Genomic DNA, 21,316 nt, shown 5'->3' on the forward strand with positions numbered 1-21,316 from the left:
CTGACTGCCTCCATATTCTGTAATTTGGGATCATTCATCCATTATCCATTTGCGTGCATAAATGTCCAGCAGTATGGGTTGGAGGATGAGCTGAAAAGGCATGTCAGTTCAAATTCTCCCCATTGAACTCATAGCCTGATACAGTTTAGAAGTCCTGCTTTGTTATACAGAGAGTGTATTTAAGAGAAAAAAAACCTTAGTGTTGCAGGTGAAAATCATGACCCAGCGGTACAATGATGACTCCTGTATACAGAAGTCATTCTTGTGCACGCAACCGCTATACTCCTCTGTGATAATGAAAAGCAAAGAGAGCTCATGCCCTTAGTATGCATTGGATAGACTTCCTAGTGCATATTCCAGTGAATATGTTAATATAAACAGGGTAAGAATGCACTGCCTCAGTCTATAACTAGTTCTAGGCACATAATATTGCACCTATTTCCCCCATATCCAAATAAGCTCTTTTGATGATTTATTGTGATATGATTTATAATGCATAGCACCTGTTACCTCAGGCATTAATTTATCACTATCAACCACTCTTCAAGGAGAGAAAAATGTTGATTCCTTTTTGCCAGTGTTCTGTGAAACTGGACTGTCTGAATCCTTATGGAAGAATGGTAAGAAGCCTTTGCATGCTCTGCTGCAGAAGACGGCAGTGATTAGCTGTTATACAGGTCACACACAGGCATCTCATTTGTCCATCACCTTCTAAAATAATTTTTTTAAAAAAAGAGAACTCATTTTTTTATAATTGAGCCTGCTTTAAAAGCATGCTTGTAATACGATTCAAGTTAGGATCGCAAGACAAGTCAGGAATACACAATGATTTTCTAATTTAATCCACCACATAGAAGTAAACGAAAATTCATGAGGAAGCGACACTGAAGACCGATTAGCAGAAAGACGACTGAAACAGGAAGGAAGCAGAGTTCGGTGTCTGTTTCTGGAACTTGGCCTTGGTGCGCAAGGCTGCTGCAAAAAAACATTGTCACACTTCAACGTGGAGGAGGACAAACCAGGACATCAAACCACTACATTGTGGGAGGGACTGGGGAACAGAGAAATTCTGTTTATTTGTGTTTCTTATATAAATAGCTTTTGAATCCCCACACCAGAATACTATGTTTTCTGAAGGACAAAACCAATCTGGCAACACTAGTTATCTCCAACGGTCTTCAAAGGCGTAATACATTTCCAAAAAGCTGATGTGTGGGTGGAATATTATGCTCCTGTTTGAAACTCTACCACATGCTACCGTTTTTTCCTGTAAGATGGACAGATTATTTTCATTTATTTTCTCCATAACCACCTGCACTAAGGATGCCATTTTATGGAGCTGAAGATGACCTTAAAGCAAACTTACTAATAGGAATGTTATCCTATGCTGAGCTTTCATAGCTACTGTTGTTAGCAGCATCCTGGCCACTGAGTTTGCAGCCCTAGCTTGCGTACATCTACCAGAGCAGTTACTTACCATTAAATTGCAGTGATCAGAGAGATGTCGTATATGCAGGGAAATATTCCTTGGGACCAGTGTAAATATCTTTGAGTAATGGGACAGAGATAATTTAAAAAAAAAAAAAAAAAAAAAAAAAAATCTATATGGCTTCTCAGATCTCTTTTTGTCAGGTAATTCTCTCAGTGTGACTTTAGAGATCAGAATGTCTTGTGAGTTATGTCTTGTTAAATTTCGACTCAGGATCATTCACTCAAAAAAAGTAGCTACAAGCAAGTAAGCAGTAAGTGGTTTTGTTCAAGGTTATCTCTTCTAGTAGTGATCAGGTAGTCACAAATATGCAAGACACTTGCTTTCAAAACTAAGTGAAAAACAGAGGTCTAATAAACAGGAATATTCCTAACCATGGTCAGAAGATGGCATCAAAGGCTTTCATCAGCCCAAAACACATCTATTTTTGACGATGGATAGTGGTGGTTTTGGCACAACACGCTGGAAGAATCAGTATAACACATCAGGATGCCTTTGCCCATCACAACGTTTCTCAGAGAGATAGCAAAGGTAGGATTACATCACTGCCCAGCATCACTACTTTTACAATAATTTTTGTAAATTTTAAAACCATGTGAGCATCAGATCATTAAGAGGAGCACAAGGAGTGACTACTTTGCCACTGCAGTTCCTCTAACCATTTGAAAAGTGGAAGATTACCAAATTGTTTCACAGACCAAATTTTCAGACTTTCTGGACTACATTTAAATATGTTATCCTGAAGATAAATGCTTTCTATCAGACTAGCAATCCCTGAAGCTGTATAAGTTTTAGGTGAAAAATTCAGTACATAATTAAAGGATCCAGTGTCATAGCTCTGAATTATGAGCTCTACTTATAGCTCCTTTTAAATATGGTCTGGTAAGTTAAATCATATATTTTAGACATTGATGCTGATCGTGAATAAAAGTTCCCCAAAAATATGTCGCCTTCAGCATACTTTCACCTTCCAGGCTAATTTATCTGCTACAAGAAATTTTTCCCCATAATATATCAGTTATATAACATTAGAAAAGATGCAAGCCAGTCATGTTCAGGAGAACATGAAGTTAACTGTGAAATCCCACTTTAAGAGACAGACCTTTTATCAGCTGGTGAAAGTCACGAACACGAAGAAACAGAGCACAACTGTGCAGGGTGGGTAACGTTAGCCTACTTCATTCAGATCTGCCAAGCTTCTGCAGATACTGTTCAGGGAATGCTCCTTCTTACAGATTTGCCAAATCCAGACTTTGTAGATCAGGTTTATCAATAGGAAGCCTTTGATAAACAAGGATGATTACAATTCTACAATAGAATCATAGAATCATTCAGGTTGGAAAAGACCTTTGAGATCATCAAGTCCAACCATCAACCCTACTCTACCAAGTACACTCCTAAACCACATACGCCAAGCAATTTATTTCTCTTCAAGTTTGGTAGACTTTCCTGGGATGAAAACTATCCTAACATGAGCAGATGCAATATTCTTGTTGACTTTCACCATGAGGCCTCTCACAGCTGTTCCAAAAACCAGCAACATAAAACTGTGGGTCAATTCTTTATTTTCCTTTAAAGCGACAGGTTGTGACTACCAGCAACTTTGTTTCATGCAAGTGATGGTAGCTCATCGCTTCTGGAGACCTACACACAAGCAAGACATGGTAGATTGTAGCTGGTCTGAAGCTACATGTTCTGACTGGTCAGCCAGCCACTCCCAGAAAGTGTGAGAGTCCTTGTTTTTCTTTTAAGTGCAAGCATTCACAAAGCCTCTCTCTTCTCCTCAAATTCTCTCTCTCAAAAAAAAAATGTTTGACAATTAATATTCTCTTGCCTGCTGCCAAGTCTGGCCAGAGGTGGCTCGCATATTCAAACCAGTGTGTCCCTTTTCAGGAATGCAGATAGGCAGTGATCACTTAAACCATGTTTCCTTAGGGAAAGGGGGACTGCCGGAAACAGCTGGAGTTACAGCTAACTTTTTCAAATGTCCCTTGTTGTAGACAGTCTTCTGAGAGAAGGATAAAGGAGCAGAAACTCATACCCATATTACAGTACCCAAATGTTGCAAAAGCAGAAAACCCCCAGGAAATTCTAGATTCCATCTGAGAAGGCAAGACTATATAAAGAGATACCCAAAGTGTGGCCAACTTGAGAGAAATCTATCCTTATCAAAGCCAAACCAAACCAAACCAAATCCACAAAAGACAGCAGGGAATGCAACCCCCTTCCTCTGTTCCTCTTCCCCCCAGAGACTGCCAAGGTCACTCAGGGGAATGATAACAGGATGGGGATGTTTGAGCAAGGACACAACACGGACCGGCGGGGACAACTGGGGTAGGCTGGCCCACAAGACTGATGTTCAAGACAGTGCAACAAGCAGGTGTGTACAAAATTAGATTTACCAAACATTTAGAAGGAGAAATATAAAAATCATTGTGATTTTAATACAGTATTTATCTTAGTACCTACTCCTGCTTGTTAATGACAAAGGCAAGCTAGGTTATCAATGCTTCTAACGTAGAAATCATTATTAGTTAGCTTAGTTACTGTAGATAATCAATTACAAATTGAAAGAGAACAGATCTAAAATCTGCATTTCAGTTTATGATTTCTGATCATTCTAGTTCCATTTTTGGTAGACTGACATTTTACTTTTCTTGAAGTCTCTGATCCGGAAATCATATTGTTGTAAGACAATCTTTTCACTGGTATTTATAGTCCACATGTAAACTGAGTAACTGATGGCAAATAAAACCCATTCCAAATTCATCATTGTTTTACCTTTCTAGATATTAGGAGGCTTCATAAATATTCCTGCATTAACAGGACTGATTAGTAATAAATTTGGGAAAAAACATGGCACGGCTTAGATACTTTAGAGATCATCACTCGAAGGTTTTATGACAATGTACTAAGGAGCTACCATAAGTTGTCTTTCAACAACTGCCTTCAAAAAAATTCACCTCTACCGTAACAAGTCTAGCCTCCATATGACTCTACTTCAGTGTATTTGTGACTTTGACTTTTTACACAAGAATTATTACCCTGAGTCAAAAAACCCATGCACATTTTGGAACTTTAATGCAGCTTTTTTATTTACAGAAGTATCTATTCTTCACAAGACACTTCATATTAATTTGCATAATTATTTCTTTATTTCTGATACTTTTTATGTTTGCTGTAATATGAAATCAAGAACTTGTATTTTTCTTCACAGCTCAGTTCAAATTTACTTAAGATCAAAATTGTTAGTCTCATCCTCAGTAGTTCAACAATCAATTTAATTGCATTAATAATTAACAGATTCAAAAAACTTTTTTTTTTTTGCATTTTAACAGAAACATTCTAAATCATAAAAACTTGAAATTAACAGTGATTCATCTCTTTTCAGACTGCAAACACTACTCCATATAAAACACAAGGGACCAAGAGTAAAAGCTACCCCATACCCTACGCGCCTTTTCCTGCACCCCCTTTGCTATTATTAGATTAACACATTGTGTTAAATTGGTACCACAAGGAAGATTAGTAGATTAACAAACAATAGTGATGAAGGCTGAAAGCCAAGAGCACAATCAACATTCCTGTGGATATAGGAAACCTAATAACTGTCTATAGCCTTTTGGGGTTATTAATTTTCTAGTATTGTCAACGACCAAACAGACGGAGAAGCACATGAGGACTTCCTAAATAAAAGGATTTTGTCTCCAGCCAAAGGTATATGCAAGCTTTTGCACTGCTGGTAAATCTGACAGAAAACTCAAACTACTGATGAAGAAATACTTATTCCGAAACATAATCCATTGTCAGCAAAAGCTTTTAGCTATGTTTAGTGTTACTTAAAAAATTACAAGAATTGGTTTCCTGCCCAGAGAGTACACACTGCTCGCTCTCTCTTCTGGACATGCTGCCAAATCTGGTGTAGATTCCTTTAATCAGAAACCTTGTCAGAAATGTAAGAATTGCTAGAAAAATATTTGCAGTTAGAATTTGACTTCAAAGAGTCAGTTCAAAGACTTCTGGTAAAAAATACAAAGGAAAACCAAGAAAAAAATGCATGAAAATGAAAAGTAAACCTCTCTGAAGTTTCATACTGACTGTCAGTGTTAGTCAAAGACTACCATACAGCAGACCTTTAAATTTTAACTGCAGTTTCAATTTTACAACTAAAGAGTTTCAGTACTCAGAGTACAAATCAGAAATCAGAAACAGAAGACTAAGTTGAATTTTTAAAAAGTATCTTATTTCCTGTGTGTAAGAACTTCTGAACGCTGAACTGTGGCAGACAAAAAATGTATTCATCACACTCAGAAAAGAAATGTGGGTACTATGAGGAATGTACTGCAAATTAATACAAAATACAGCAGAAACCATAAAATATAATAATTTTACATTAGGGATTGCTATTGCCAGGCATTTTAAGAAATGTTTTTATTTACATTTGCAGAGATATTACAAACCAAAGTTACACTAGAAATTCATACAAAGCAGGATAAAATACTAAATTTTACATAAATACAGGAAAAGATCAAACAAATACTAAGACATTCCGAAATCAAAACAACATCACAATTTCTCATTCAACACATCCAGTTATGTTAAATCAATATCCGGTTTAATAATTAAAACTAATTATCTCAAAAGATAATTGGATAAGATACCTGCCTGTTACTTATCAACTATAAAATAAGTTAATTAATTTATAAAACTCACTGAAGAGTAAAAGGTAACTAAGATTCATACCTGTAAGGAAAGGGTGGTATTTCTGATCTGCTCATGCAAGGGTTCCAATTCCTTAGATTGCATGAGCCATTCAGAACAGCAGCATTATTTCACTTCTTTAAAAAGTATTGAAGAAAGCCAGTTAGCATGCCACACACTTTTCTGTTTCCCTTTTTATGAATGAGGGAAATATCAATGAGATCTCACATGGTACAGAGTAACTTATACAGCACTGAGGTTCTGCTTGATTTAGTTATTTAAAACAGGAAAAAAAATAAATCCAAATTTCAAGTAACACAGGCAGTTGGTATAAATTATACAGAACAATAATTAGACTGAAAGACAGTGCTAGTGACTTGTGCTTAGACTGGAGGTACGAGAGTTACTCCTTGACAATCCCAAATTCAATAGAATCGAATTGAGGTTTATACAGAGGAAAGCATGATCGGGGTTTGCAGTCCTATGCAGTTCTTGGATCATTTGGTGAAGAGTAAACAATTCAAACATCTTCTTATTGCTTCTGCAAAAGATTTTACATAAAATAATTGTCAATTGAAAAGTGACAGGTTTCAACTAAACACTAAAGATTCTACAGAAAATGATTTTTTTTAATGAAGAAAAATCTGCATCAGATTGGGAGTTTCATATAATTCTTCTACATTGCATATAATGCCTCTATGCAGAAGGTTGTCAATGCATGGTGATAAAAAAACGTTGGCAAAAATCACCAAAAACTGTAATCTCATTTGAGCAAGGGGTATTTACATGTGGTATAATGAAAGCTCAAGGGAAGGCTATAATAGGGTTTCACTCATGTGAAATAAGATTCAAGGAACAATAAATAAAAAATTCAAAATAATTAGGATTTCTGAGCAAATTTTACTTTTAGTATATTCCCAATGTAAGTTATTAATTTTATTATTTTACATGAAAACACATATTCTTCCCTAGAGTTCAATTTCTCTAATAAAATCAAATGAAAACCTCTGTTTTGTCAACAGTTCTAAGTCTAATTTTAAAAATGGCACCATTCAGATACTTGCTTTTATAAATGAAACAATCCCATTAGGTAACGCACCAATGGAGCTCGGTAGCACATTACTACTGATACGATGAAGACCTTTGTTACAAAAGACTAATAACCAGTAAGCAACGGGAATATATTTTATAAAGATTAACATTCTCAAAAGGGCTTAAATCACTCAAGACTTTAAGTTTTGTTTTTGAAGGAAATGAAAACTGATGAAACTTGAATGCAGGCCACAGATGAGGCTAAATTTTCAAAGGAGGTTACTACCAAGTACCCCAGTAAAACTGAAGGTTGGGGGAAAGAAAAGAAGGGTTCTCTTCCAAGCATTCTTGTCATCTGCATAAGTAAGGAATATTGGCTTTTTAGACTAGGCTGTTGCAGTTTTTTTGCTTGTACTCTGTAAATTGAACTAGATATATATGCAAATCAAGCGTCTTGCCTTACACGTCTGTGACACAAACAGTTTAACTGCTAACCAAGAAACTTCAGCATTGTTTACGGTGGAGCAAATAAACAGCAAAACAGAGATGAGCTTTCGAAAAAGGAGAAAGATAAAGGTCCCCAAGTTTGCTGATCTAATAATAACTAACAGAATAACGGAAATAAAGGATTACTTTATTCTGGAGAGTTTTTGCAGTATAACACAGAGCTTTTCCAAAATCTGAATATCTAGCTTAGAACTTCGAAGCAATACAGAGCAAGTACGGAAGAAGGATTCGCTACTGCAGGCTTCCAGGAAAGGCTGTAAGGAACCTGTAAAAGAAAATAATTAAAAAATGGTATCATGGAGCTCAGTGCAGGGAAAAGTAAAACACCTATTGATACCTTTAGAGGCCTTTAAATGCCTCACGTTGTGCAACTATTAGAACAATGAAATAATTCTGTTCGTGTTGAGCATGTGATGCAAAACTCAGGTAAAACTAGGAACTGCAAAAACGCAAGTTCCTAAGAGCTCTGATGTTACCAACCCTTGCATTAAAACAAGGCCTATTCCCTTGAGAACAAAGGAAAACAGGAAACAGAACAATTTTAAACTCAAATAAAAATTCTTATCTTGACCATGTTTATTCAATGCTCATTTATCATGGTTCTTTCCTTTTGATCACGTGAGGGGAAGACTAAGCTGCGTAAAAATGCTCACAAGGAAATATTTTAAGTTGCTGCAAATCACATGGACAGGGATAGTACATGTAGAAGCTAATGTGATACCCGACAGCTTTTCATTATCAAAATACTGTCACTGTACCTGTTTCAAGACAGGCAAAATACTCATTGAGAACTAAAAGTAAGAGCTGGATAAGAACACTTAAATACCAACAAAATTCCTTTAAATAGTGGTTGAGTTTTTCAGTCACGTTGTATAACATTTCCCTCTATCCTGTTCCCCAAAATCTAATCACTTCAGAATAAGGTTAAATCTGCTCCCTTCTTATCTCCTTCTTGGTTCTGATATTACAGATTAATTTATAACAAAAACATAAAGAAAATAAGTAACAGTTGATTTTTTTTTTGTTAAAACAATTAGTCTTTCATATAGCATACAACATTTGCATTAGAAATACAGATGTGAAGAAAATATTTTAATGTTTACATAATGTTAAAAATATTTAATGTGTTATACTTAATAAGAAACTGCAATATGCAGCATAAACCAATAAACACAGACATTAAAAAAATTTTTTGCACATATGCTGAATAGTGGGATTTATAAATAGGATGTCACGATGCTTTTATCAGTACAAAGAGGACTGGATGTATCTTTCGGTCAAAATTTTCCCTTTTCAAGGACATACAACTTATTAAAAATAGTAGCCTTGGAGTGGATTCAAGGTTTTAATTTATTTCAGAAGGCTTACTGATACAAACTCAGAAGAAATGCTTCGGAAAACTGTTTGGAATAGGGCTTAGGAAAAAAAAAAAAAATCAACTCGGCAATTAAAGTCAGCCTGAGAGCCTAAAGAACTGACTTTCTCAGAGCTGGGCATCTCTACCGAATATTCAACCAGGACCCAGTAATTCCTAGACCTTACTGTTAGGAAGATCTTTCAAAACCTGTATTTTTGGCAAAACAATGGCACGTCATTTGACTACACCAACAAATGACCCAGTGCCGCTCCCCCGATGTCAAGTACATCTTACCATGCACTACACTACGCAGTGAAGTCAACGCGATTTGTGGGTCTTTGCTGGTTGACACCATCAGATGAAGAGACCAAGAAACAGCAAATGCCTTTAGCACAGATCAGAGAAGCTATGGCCACATGCAATCTTTCCTCTTTTTCAGGGAGGTGCTTTTGGCAGAATTGACTGAAAATGCTGGATTCAACAGGCAGAACCCACAAAATATGTGATGGAATGTGTGGGTGGAAACTATAAAGATGCAGGATAATAGACTTTGGTAGCAAGGGGCTAACTTTGCAACAATAAAAAGCAAGATGACAACAGATGTACTATCAAGTTTGGAAAAGGCAGGCAGATGTTTTGTGGTTTGCACAGGTGAAGTGTCCTCTGCTCTTTTCCCAAAGCAACACAGAACAGTAATTATTCCAAGAGATATACATTATCAAGGCAATAAATGGTTATAAATTAATTTCTTTTTCTGTTTACTTCTGCTTCCATGTTTCTTGCATTCTTTCTACCATGTTCAATCCACCTATGGTTTTATGCATACTGTTCTCTCACTTTTAGTACTATTTCCAGTTACAATGTTGTCTCAAAATCGTAACAGTAAAAATAGAAAACCAGAATGAAAGTAAAGTAGAAATGTAAGCAGTAACTAGAAAAAAATATACTGAAAAATGGTAATTACATACATACTTTTATTCTCTGTCAGTAAAGATATTCTTTCTTTTTATTTTAGCTTATAGTCTTCAATTAATGAACTGATGATCACTTCAGCTATGACTGAAGTTATTTATTAAGTACTACTGACAGCTTCTAAGACAAAAAAAACCATCATGGATACTGGAATAATGAACTACGGCTGCATTTCTATAAACCTGCAGATACCACAATACATTAAAAGCAAATGAATTGAAGATTGGAAATCACAGTAGAACAGGAACAAAGAAAAGGGCACAGACTCCTAAAGATGAAAACTAAGGCTCGTGCTGAAGAAACATATTTTATACATGTGCATAAATACACTTTCATATAAAATAGACACATATAAAGAAACCATTTGCCAGATATGTTTGAATTGACCTGAAAATGCCTCTTTATCAAATATCACAAGGAACAAGTAGAATGCCGATTTCTCACACACACACATGAAAAAAAACGAATATATTCTCTAAGGAAAATTAACTTGGGAATGTGGGATTACTCTAATGTACAACTCAATAGATAAAGAACTGAACAAATTCGTCAGGAATCCAACAAGAGAAGTCACTATTGACTTCATTCTGCCCTTAGCGTGTACAAGCACAATCCCCAGGATACAGTTACTCAGGGCATATCACTTTTAATATTTCTTTTAATATTTCTCTACTTTGACTGCAGAAGGTATTATTTTTTCAGAAATTGTGACATCGAAAACTCAGGGCTATCTGTCAATTACAGCAAGCAGAAAATCCTCAGATGGGTTCACAGCATGTGCTAAATTCAGTGATGCATGAGTGACATACACTCAAGATTCAGCGCTCTTTATTGAGCCACGGCTCCCTATGACAGAACTTTGAAGTTATTAAGTACATACAGCAGTGTCTTAAACCTGGACAAACAATTAACCCAAAATTCTCTTCTAGTATGATGTTACCATGCTCTAGCGAGTCTAACTTGTTAAAAACCACGAGAAGAGGTGACAAAACTACAAACAGAAACAGCAAATAAGCAAAGCCCAGCGAACACAATCCTACCATCTTAGGGGTATTTCGTATCAAAATATTTCCACCGTTTGAGAGTGTTTGAAGTAAAAAATTCTATACAGATAGCAACAAGAAACAACCTCTAAAGCAAGAAAAATCTAGGACTACAAATTATGTTACCGTAACTTTATAGAAATTCTACAGAACTACAACTTTATAGCAATTCTTCTGCAATTTGACAGAGCTCCTACAAATGACTGCCTGTTCCCAAGAAACGGAATGGTCCTATCAATCTGCGCTACACCACTGATGAAGTCTGTTTTAACAGCAAAAATTTTAAACAGTAGCTCTTACTTACCAAAGCTGTTTATCAGAAAGATAAAAAAGTGTAAATAAATGTGTAAGAACTCTCACACTCAAAAAGTGAACTGAGAAGAAAGGTTTTTCTTCTTTCTGTTGCCTGTTGAAACAACAAATGGCTTTAGAAACCTCTCATCTAACATGACTTCTGACTCAGCTGAACTTTGATTCACAAGAGATCTGAAGGTAACAAGACTGTTGGGATGAAGAGGGTAGTCCCACAATTTATTCCTATAAATATCCTTAAATAGCCATAATATGCTTTACATTCCTTTTCTGTAGGAGTAAACAAATACCATATTCAGCTGACCTGGACATTTCTTTGCTGCCTTGCACTTACTGGTTCCTTAAAAATATTTCATTTAAAAAAAATGTATATATACACTCATACATATATGCTATAAGAATGTTTTGACTGTCAAGTTTACAATCCAATGAAAAAGATATACATTACTTTTAAGATAGAAGGATTTTTACTATAAAACAGAAGAGCCAAAGAAGAATTAATTTCTAAAAGTTCGCAAAGTTCAGTTATGTGAAAGCAAACCAATAAAGGCACATCTTTAAAGGGACTTTCTGTACACTGCTCATATATTCACTTCAGAAAAGCTTTTGCAGAATATATTCTACATACAGAAAATGTACTAAACAAGCATGTAATTTAAATGCATGTCTAGCTGATGAACTAAAAGAACATAAGCTTCACATTTTAAAATATTTTGGTGGCTTAGATCTGCACAGATTTTGTTTTTATTAACTACTTTAGACAAACAAAATTGGAATCCATCCTAACAGGACTTTGGCACAGTTTAAAATAATCTGCAAAAGCCTCCACTGGTGTCCTTAAAAACCTGCAGCATGCTGTAGTTGCATTAGTTTAACTTGACTGGTAGACTGCAATGAACAACTTACCACTGATGACAGAATTAATCTGAAATTTACCTTCAAAGTAATCAGTCACTCACAGCATAAAATCCCACCAGCTACAGTTATGTGACAAATTCTGTTTTATAAAGCTATGCCACCTCAGAAAAAGAAAACTGTCGAAATGCCAACTTGAAGTTCATGTTTTAACAAATTAACGACTACAGTTTTGCCTTATTTCTGACTGCATGAGGATCTGCCCGGAGAACGGAGAACACGTGACAGCAGTGCAAGTGAGTGACACAGCACTGTCTATGACCGTGGAAATTTCAACTAACATAAAAGTTATTATTTGCACCACAGCAAAAACGCTTAAAAGGAAACAGTAATAGTACTTACATGTTGTTATTAACCAACAGTCTATAACACAGTCACCTGTAAGATTCGAACCATTTGCTGAATTTAACTTTTTCTCCTGTAATCAATACCCAGGACTGTTAAGCGCCAGTGGTTAAGGCACAGTGGGAACAGGGTGAGATTCCAGTCAGCACAAGGCACCTCAAGACGCCTACATGGGTGACCATGAGTTAAGAGAGACCAAGCAGGAATTTCAGCTGTTCACCTCAGTATGTTCTGAACTGCTCTTCACTTTCCTAGGATGTGCAAGACGTTCAAGCAGACATAAGACAGGACATACGGGAGACCAATGTTATTCTCAAATGTCTACTGGAGGTTACACACACACAAAAAATTGTAACAGAAAAGGTTAAAAAATTATCAGGAATACTTATGTCACAAGATGCTTGGAACAAAAAGAAGCCTATAAGGAAAACAAACAAAAAAAGACCAGAAAAGAAAGCTATGCTTTGGAGGTCAGAAACTATCTTTATAATAAAAAGGATAGTATGAAAAGTCAAGTTGAGTTCGACCTTGTTAAGGAAAAAAACAAAGTCTCCCAGCCATTTAATAAAAATAGAACAAAATAAAGAAGTAGTGAGGTCACCTGTGGTCAGCACAAGAAAGATGGGATAGAAGTTAATGGTATTTTAGTCTTCTGGGTGCACACTTTGGCTAATATGCTGGTTTTCAGTAGAAAGCTCTATTTTGATAAAAGGGACAAAAAGTAGTCCCCCAAACTCATAATTCCAAAAGACTCCTTTAGTCAGGGACACCAGGATTGCCTCAATTTTATGACAAGAAGAGTTAAACAACTGTTGCTAACAAGTCAGGAAGCAGCACTTTGTGAAGAGAGAACAGCCAATCCAATATATATCTATGTTGGATTTGGACAGGAAAAAAGGCAATCTGAACGCTTGCGCCCTTCAGTAAGACTCTAGAGATATTTTCGGGGACTAGAGGAGACAAATAAAAAAATTAAATAAAGGGCATCATAGGTTTATCTATAAGTATGTGTATAGGAACTATAGGCAAGTTGTGTCAGAGTAGTACGATACTTTTGTTTGGTAAATAAATGCTACAGCAGTTCTAACTCAGCTAGACTTCAATACCATTTGATAAAGCAACACGTGATATTATATTGGAGAAGACGGAGGTTAGCAGAAGGACTGGAAGGTGTATAATGTAAGGAGTTGGTTAAAAGCAAAGCAAAACATTTTGCCTTGAAAAGTGAACTTCAGTTTTGAATACTGATTTTTGCACTTACGCTTATTAGTGTATTAATTAATGACTGTGGCATGAAAACAGGAGTAGTCTAATGAAATTCCATACTAGAACTGCCCATTTAGAAAGCAACAGGTATAAAATACATGAAAACCAGAACTGTCTTACTTGCTAGAATAGCAGAAGTGTAAAGACAGTACACTAAGAAACAACAAACATTTTTTCTGGAAAAATCACTGATCAGAAGATGAAAAGTTTTGGTGTGCTGTGTAACTCAGTATGTCCATAAGCAACCAACACGGTCTAACCTTTGAACACTGCTTCTAATGAGGCCTAAGAGAGACAGAAAAACACCATTTTACAAATAATCTAGATATCATTATAAATGGAAGCTATGCACTATTATGGGCTACTTTGTTCAAGAAACCAGAAAAAGCCTCATGAACTACCAGAGCCACTGAAGGAATCACAACTCTTTCTTACAGAGGACACCTAAAGGAGCTTTGTTACAACACTTTTTCTGTCAGAGCTTGCCTGCCTTGTTTCCGCTGCTCCCATATCTCCACTCCTGTAATAACCAGCTCAGAACTAAGCACATTATTTCAAACACAATGACAAACCTAAGTAAGGAAGCCTCTGCATAAATAGATGTAACCTGGCATGACCTGTAATTCTGTAACATCAGATTGCAAGTAAGCAGGTAAACAAAGTCTGACAATGCATAGGTGTTACCCAAACTGCACAAACTGTACTATCTATTTCCAAAAAAAGCCTTTCTTTAGGAAATTATTTCAATTATGACATTGCTCTGAATTCACCTTGAAAGCGATAAAGTTGGCTAATAAGTACAGTAGTTGTGCTAGTCAAATACAAAACACAAAAAAGTGTATTAAAAATATTTTTCTAATTAAATCATAATTTAACTTTTAAATTAAACCATTTTATGAAAAGCAATAAAACTGTAAACTGTTTATAAAAGAAGGCAAGTTTAGTATATAAGAGCAAAGAGGATCGTACTTGAATAAACTTTTAAATTGACATGAAAAAAAAACCAAGCACTGATACAAACAACTCCTTTTTACATCAAATACTTTTACATCAAATACTTTCAAAAAGTTAACATATCTACCTTCAAAATGGTATGCTGCTTGCAAAATATGGCATTACCCTGAATGATCAGTGAAGCTTTACTTACAAAGTGTTATTTGGCTCTACATAAGTTTATATTTAATGGTCCCTTCTATTTCTTACTTTGGAGCGGATGAGACACGGGTCCAAAATTCAGAATGGCTAAGAATTACACCACTGTTATTAGAGGAAGAAGAAAATAATGACACAAATATTTTTTCTTATTAAAGAGAAGGCTACTATTACTTCAGCAGAAACCAAATGACATTATTCCACTTACTGCATTTATTTTTAAAACCTGTAAACATGTATTGCATCAAAGTCACAGTATTCAAACTAAGCTTGCAATCAATTAACAAAAATGTGTGCAAACTTTTGGTGTACTTGCTTGCTTTCAGCAAGTATACAGGTTGGTCCTAACATTATCATAGGCTGCATTTAACAGAGTTAGAGATATTTATCTGTGGTCAAAATATTAAACTAAAACATCTATTAATCCAACATAATTATCCACTGTTCTCAGAAAAATGTGTAAAAAAATTACAAAGGTAAGACAAGTTAATAGACAAAGGATTTCCTTTTAAATGGTTTGTATTTCAATGTTTATCCTACATAAGTTATAAATCATTCCTTTCGCTGCAGCTTCAAACACTCAGGATAATTTCACATCTGCCTTTCACATAGGTGAAGGGGATTCCTACCTTAGTATGGTATTCACGGACATGACAATTTTACCCTTTTGGTACTACAGAATAAGCTCATCTGAAAAGTTTCGATCCTGCAATGTCACCAGTAAAGATAATATGCTGAAAAACACAGTTAGATTTTAATCTGTTTAAGCATACAGGCATTTTTTACTCCATATCTTCACCGCTTGTAGTCTTTAAAGTCTCAAAATTCTAAGATTCAAGAAAAAAACAAAGGAGTGGGTTTGGGTTTCCTTGACAGATTCTGACCATTGACTTTTTAGAAGTACCTGTAGAACAGCGTGAATTGTGGAATGCCCAGCACTAGTTATGGAAGCATTCCAACTCGAAGGAAGAGAGGGAATGCCCGTATAGGCAGTCCACACGAAAAAGATTCAGTTTACAAGTAAATAATCACAACTTCCTACTATGGAGACAATATTTTTATCTCCACTGGCTTAATTAACTTCTCTATGAGATGAGTGAATCTGGACACAGACTTGGTTATGCATGACAATAGCGTTTTCTTACCAAAAAAAAATAGAAGCAAGATTTAGTGAACGTGTAAATACAGCTCACTTTTGCAGTTACTAAAAATCTTAAGCAATGTTAATATGGTTAAGAAACCATATTTAAGCCTCACCAGAATGTGCCTTAACTTACAGCAAGCATAAGAAAGTTACTTAGAGGGTTTTTTTCAATATGCACTCACCTCAATTTGTGAATAAGCACACACTAATACAAAATATTCTCTCTGTTAGACAGAAGTAAGCTTGAAGACAAAGTAAATGTAAGCTTTATTTAAAGCAAAGACCAGTGCTTTGTAATGTCTAATGAGCGAGTAAGTTTTGATTTCCTCGAATGAACATAAGGTTGGGAAAGGGGAACCTACTAATCCACATGACAGAAGCCAGCTATCACTGCAGGAGGAATTTAAGACGCATGCTGTCTTTGTGTAGAAGTGCGAAGGGTGAAATTGAGACAGGCGGCTCTCTGCCAACAGCAGATCTCAAATCAAGCATGAATCAGACCACAGTTCAACAATGTAATTTTTGATAGGTGACTATAAACTCACTACAGCCTTTGGAACCCTTTTAACTGATTCACAGGTTGAAAAAAACACAGTAAGATGCGTAAGAAGCGAGAAGAAAGGAACAACAGTACTCAACAAGATTGTATATGACAAGTTTTCAAACACAAGGTGATTTAATACTAATGATGTGATGTTCTTCAACACCCACAGAACACATTTTCTTGCTGAGGTCATGCTACTTATTACTAGATTGTTTCCAGAAAACATTTCATGTCTGGCATCCAAGAATTCTTTTGAACACTGTATTGCAACTGCTGTCCTAGAACCAAGATCTGCTGAGAAAATAAATTTATAGTCCTAAGGAGATAACTTTGGGGTATGAAGAAGCCCTGGTGCCATACTATAACGACCTGCATGATTAAAAGTAACTATAACTTTAAACATTCAACATTAATTTTAACAGTAATTTACATGGGAAATGGTAAGAGCTTTGTTAAGCAATAAATACATTATAAGCCATTCAACTAAACTGAAACATAGCAGTATTTGAGTTAATACATTTTGCTCCCAAAATTTCAAAGGCGGTCAGAACACCGCATTTGTGGAAATATGTCACCAAGCACATTCAGAGTTTATCAAGAAGCTAAATCTACTTTCTCTGACAAGACTATCAGAGAAGCTTTTGTTCTTACTTCCGTCTTCAGACAGGTTCATAGCTTAGAGATGGGACTAAAACCCAAACATCATGGCTTCAAAAGCCTTGGTACTGAAATCTTTCTTCCCTGTCAAATGAGCAGAAATATATCTCTTCTCCTTTTACTCAAAGGGAGGTGAGAAAGATGTCTTTATAGACCCCTCATTAGTTTCAAAGAACAAGAGAATGATCAAGTTGAATTTTATGGCACTCATCTGAAGCCCCACATTTGAGCAAAATACCACCACCGCTAAAAAAAGACTGCAGGACCTGCTCCCTTGATTCTGCCTTTATCAGTCAATCTTTGCAGCAAAGGAAAGATGGGCATCCTCCAGAAAAGGAACATAGACTGAAATCCTAGTAATGGATATGGAGAGCCAAATAAGAGATTGAAATGGATAAACCTGAACTGGTACTCATCCCATCTGACCATGAAACAAAACCAGCAGTGATGAGATAGCTACAGTGAAAACGTAGCTAAACCGCTCCTTCGGTGCCTTGTTCATGTGTATCAGCTATTGGAAAGTGCATTTAAAACAGAAGACTCAACAGGCTGAAATGCACCAATTTATGCATCATTACAGACATTTTTAGACAAAAATATGTATTAGCAGAATGTAGTAAAAGAAAAGGGATAAAATATCTTTGTTGACTTGATTTTCTACTGTCAGGTTCATAACAAGCTGTTAACTCTCTGAACTGCGGAATTTAGAAGCAACATATTACTTCCACTGAAGATAGCACACTAGACCAACCCGACTCCAATTTAGGCCACTGAGCTCATCTGAAGGAAAAGAATCACTCCGTCATGCAAATGACATGAAATAAAACATAAGGTATCTAAAATTATATTGTTTATCCTAACAATTACCTGCAACTTAATTTCAGCTACTTATTAAGTTTCTAGTGTAGGTTAAATGAAGCAAGTATTTGTTAACAGAAAGCAAACAGTTAAGCAAGGACTCAGCTGCAAAGTTTCTTCCCTCAAATGTAGTAACATTAAAAGTAGTGAACAGAATCCACAGAAGTACTGGAAGATGGAAAAAAAAAAAAAAAGAAAAGACTCTTACGGCATGAAAGTAAGCTGAAACTGAAGTGCTCTTGACACAAAGCAAACTCTGAAATTACTGCATAACATCTTTAGCAGCAATTCTCAGTCTTACACCCTGAGGAGCTGGCTGAAACTAGCCCCAATTTTTTTCACCCCTGACATTTAAAAGTCAACCTTTGTTCCAACTATGAAAGTTTTTGTATATTAAAAGAACAGTAATCAGTATAACATTTTACCCTGCTCCTTAGGCTTTAACATTTTTGTAAAAGAGGTGAGGCAAACAAGTTTGGCAAATATGTACATATATTCTGTATCGATGACATACTGTTACAGTTCCAAAAATGTTAATGACTGGGACAAAATGGTGAGATTATATTTGGCTGGCATCATACTTCAGAATTATACAATGGCATGAAAACTCACTGATGTCTGGGAAATGCCAGTGCAGCTGGAATACTATCCAAGTTCTGATACCTAAAACAACATGTAGTCTGGAGATATGTATGCGATTTGAGATCCCAGTTTGATAAACATACATAACTTGAATCCTTCCAATAAATAATCTGACTGTATAGTATACCGTAATGTGGGCTCTGGCACTTTGTACGCTATAATGGTGCAATCAAATTTCACGAAACATACACAAATCAGCTTCCCAAGGGTATCAAAAGTCTTAATCACTTCTTCACAGAATTCCTGTGGTGTTAAGGCCACTGTGTTTCTACAGCCTAGCTGGACAGGTACACTGGTGCTATCCACTCCTGTACAGAATACATGTCAACTCAAACGAAGTTTTCATGAAGCTGTGGACCTCAGGCATATTTTTATTTATAGTTTTAAATAAACTCGCAGCTCATTTAAAAGATCTACTAGACCAGCGTCATTCCGGTAAAATACAGTAAGCTTTCACTAACCTGGAATCAATAAGATTAAAGAGTGAACCCTGATCCTAGCAGTGACTGAAAATGCTCCAACCTGGAATCTGAAGTAATACTAAGAGGTGAACCAAAAAGAGCACCTTGAAGGTTAATAGCTCACCTTGTGTCTCTAATGATGAAACGACGACAAATCGTTTTACCACTAAGAATGCAAATGGGTAGACCTCTTGAAACAAAGGCGGTCAAAATAAGCTGATACTCCCCTTTCGTCTTTGGAGTAGGAACGAAAAGCCTAACCCCAGATTACTAAGGTTACATTTCCCACTCTTCTGTCATCTAAGTCTTGCTCTGTCATTCAGATGTTGTTTCAATGGTACATTGCCATGGGGGCATGGATAGGAAAGGTAATGCAAGAGTACAAATTCACTGCAACTATCTCTAATATTCACTGCTCATACTTTGCTATCATCAGATCTGGGGATTCCAAGTGAGGTTTCCTGAAAGAATGTCTGTTACTAGAAGTTGTGCAGGGGTCATTTGGTGTAGGAACATATGCTTCTTCCTTTGTACTTCACACAACTGAGTTGTGCAGTGCAAAAAAACAGTATCTGCTTCTTCCTTCAGACTGGAATGCATAAGCTCACTGAAAACACAGAGGTGCACCAAATTATCAATGAGCAAAGAGTTTCATTAGCCTTTGAACTAAGGGGTACTGATCTTTAAATGAAGTATTTTTTACGTCTTGAACTCCAACCCTGATAGTTATCTTCGCCAGCCACAGTCTCAAGGGCACGGATGTGCGCAAGCATCCAAAACCACATGCAGGCACATTGCATACAAGGCAGCGTGATACACAGAGATTTTGGCTATCAGCTGCCTCTCACCACATAGATTCTACTTCCCACCACCACTCTGTAAGAGTCTTTTTATAAACAGACAACCTGTCTTATTAAAGTTATCCTTACCTTGACAGAAACAAATGGTGAGTGTCAACACACATTCAGAGAATGACAGAGAAGTAACAAATCCTGGCTTACTGTTTCTCTCCTTTCCTCTCCTCAACTTATTTTAAGTGATCCTCGTTGGTTTAATCTTTCCCAAACAGTAGCCATGAGACGCTGACTAGTGCAAAGGAAAGCCCAGAAAGAATCATGGCATCTCTAAAGTGCCAAAAAATGATGCTGCAGTTCTATTTACCAAAAAAAAGTCCTTGCTAAATATTATTCCCAGCCTACCAGGCAAAGAGTACAGAACATTTAGCAGACTATTTGGCTTTCTGGCCACAGTTTCCAGGAAGAATTGAAGAATCTCAACTTCATGCATTTTTTTTCAGGTTTTGAAATGCCCTGAAGCCATCCTCTGGACCACCATACGATCTAGCAAGCTTTCTCAGACATCTAAATCACTCTAGAATTAATTATTCCTCCACCTTTGCCTGCTGATCCTTCTCTTTCTTGTGAAAAAAAGAAAAAAAAAAGATCTAACAGAAGGCAGCAACAATCCGAACAGGAGAAGATATTGCATATGAGCGCATATCCTGAGCTGGCCAGGACTGACAAATATATAATAACGGAGTCCTAGGTAGACAGAGGAAATAAAGTACTGAGGAATGATACCTTTCAGTCCTCCACCATTTCCCACTGAAATGGTGGTGTCAGGACTCTCCCAGATTCTTAATGTGCAACTCCTGAACAGAAATGGAGAAGGAGTGCATGAAAGGCTGCGTGTCAGTAAGATGCGCAGCAGTAAGTCTATAAATTTTAATTTGCCATTAAGGTCTTGTATGTAGACAGAAAACAGATGATACCACTGCCTCAACTGTTGCATTTGACATCATGTTTTCAGTAACTGAATGCCTTATCAGCACTCTCAATGTTGTATGAACTTGCAGTTGAAACTTGGATCCTGGACCCATTGTACCAGATATACTATGAAGCCAAAGGCAATGACACTGA

The 21,316-nt window shown here is 36.3% G+C and overlaps 1 protein-coding gene across 1 annotated transcript in view; it reads right to left on the bottom strand.

Annotated features, from left to right (window-relative positions):
- Window positions 1-6,092: 6,092 nt before the first annotated feature.
- CCDC138 (coiled-coil domain containing 138) overlaps window positions 6,093-21,316 on the bottom strand; it is a 39,883-nt gene continuing 24,659 nt past the window's right edge. The window contains exons 14-16 of the mRNA XM_086481782.1: window positions 8,607-8,612; window positions 7,856-7,994; window positions 6,093-6,731 (exon numbers count right to left, since the gene is read on the bottom strand). Of these exons, the coding sequence (XP_086337908.1) occupies window positions 6,560-6,731; window positions 7,856-7,994; window positions 8,607-8,612 (317 nt within the window). The 3' untranslated portion in view covers window positions 6,093-6,559. The remainder of the gene's footprint in view (window positions 6,732-7,855; window positions 7,995-8,606; window positions 8,613-21,316) is intronic.

The sequence above is a fragment of the Leptosomus discolor genome, chromosome 1 (genome assembly GCF_034619465.1).
Source record: "Leptosomus discolor isolate bLepDis1 chromosome 1, bLepDis1.hap2, whole genome shotgun sequence".
NCBI lineage: Eukaryota > Metazoa > Chordata > Aves > Leptosomiformes > Leptosomidae > Leptosomus > Leptosomus discolor.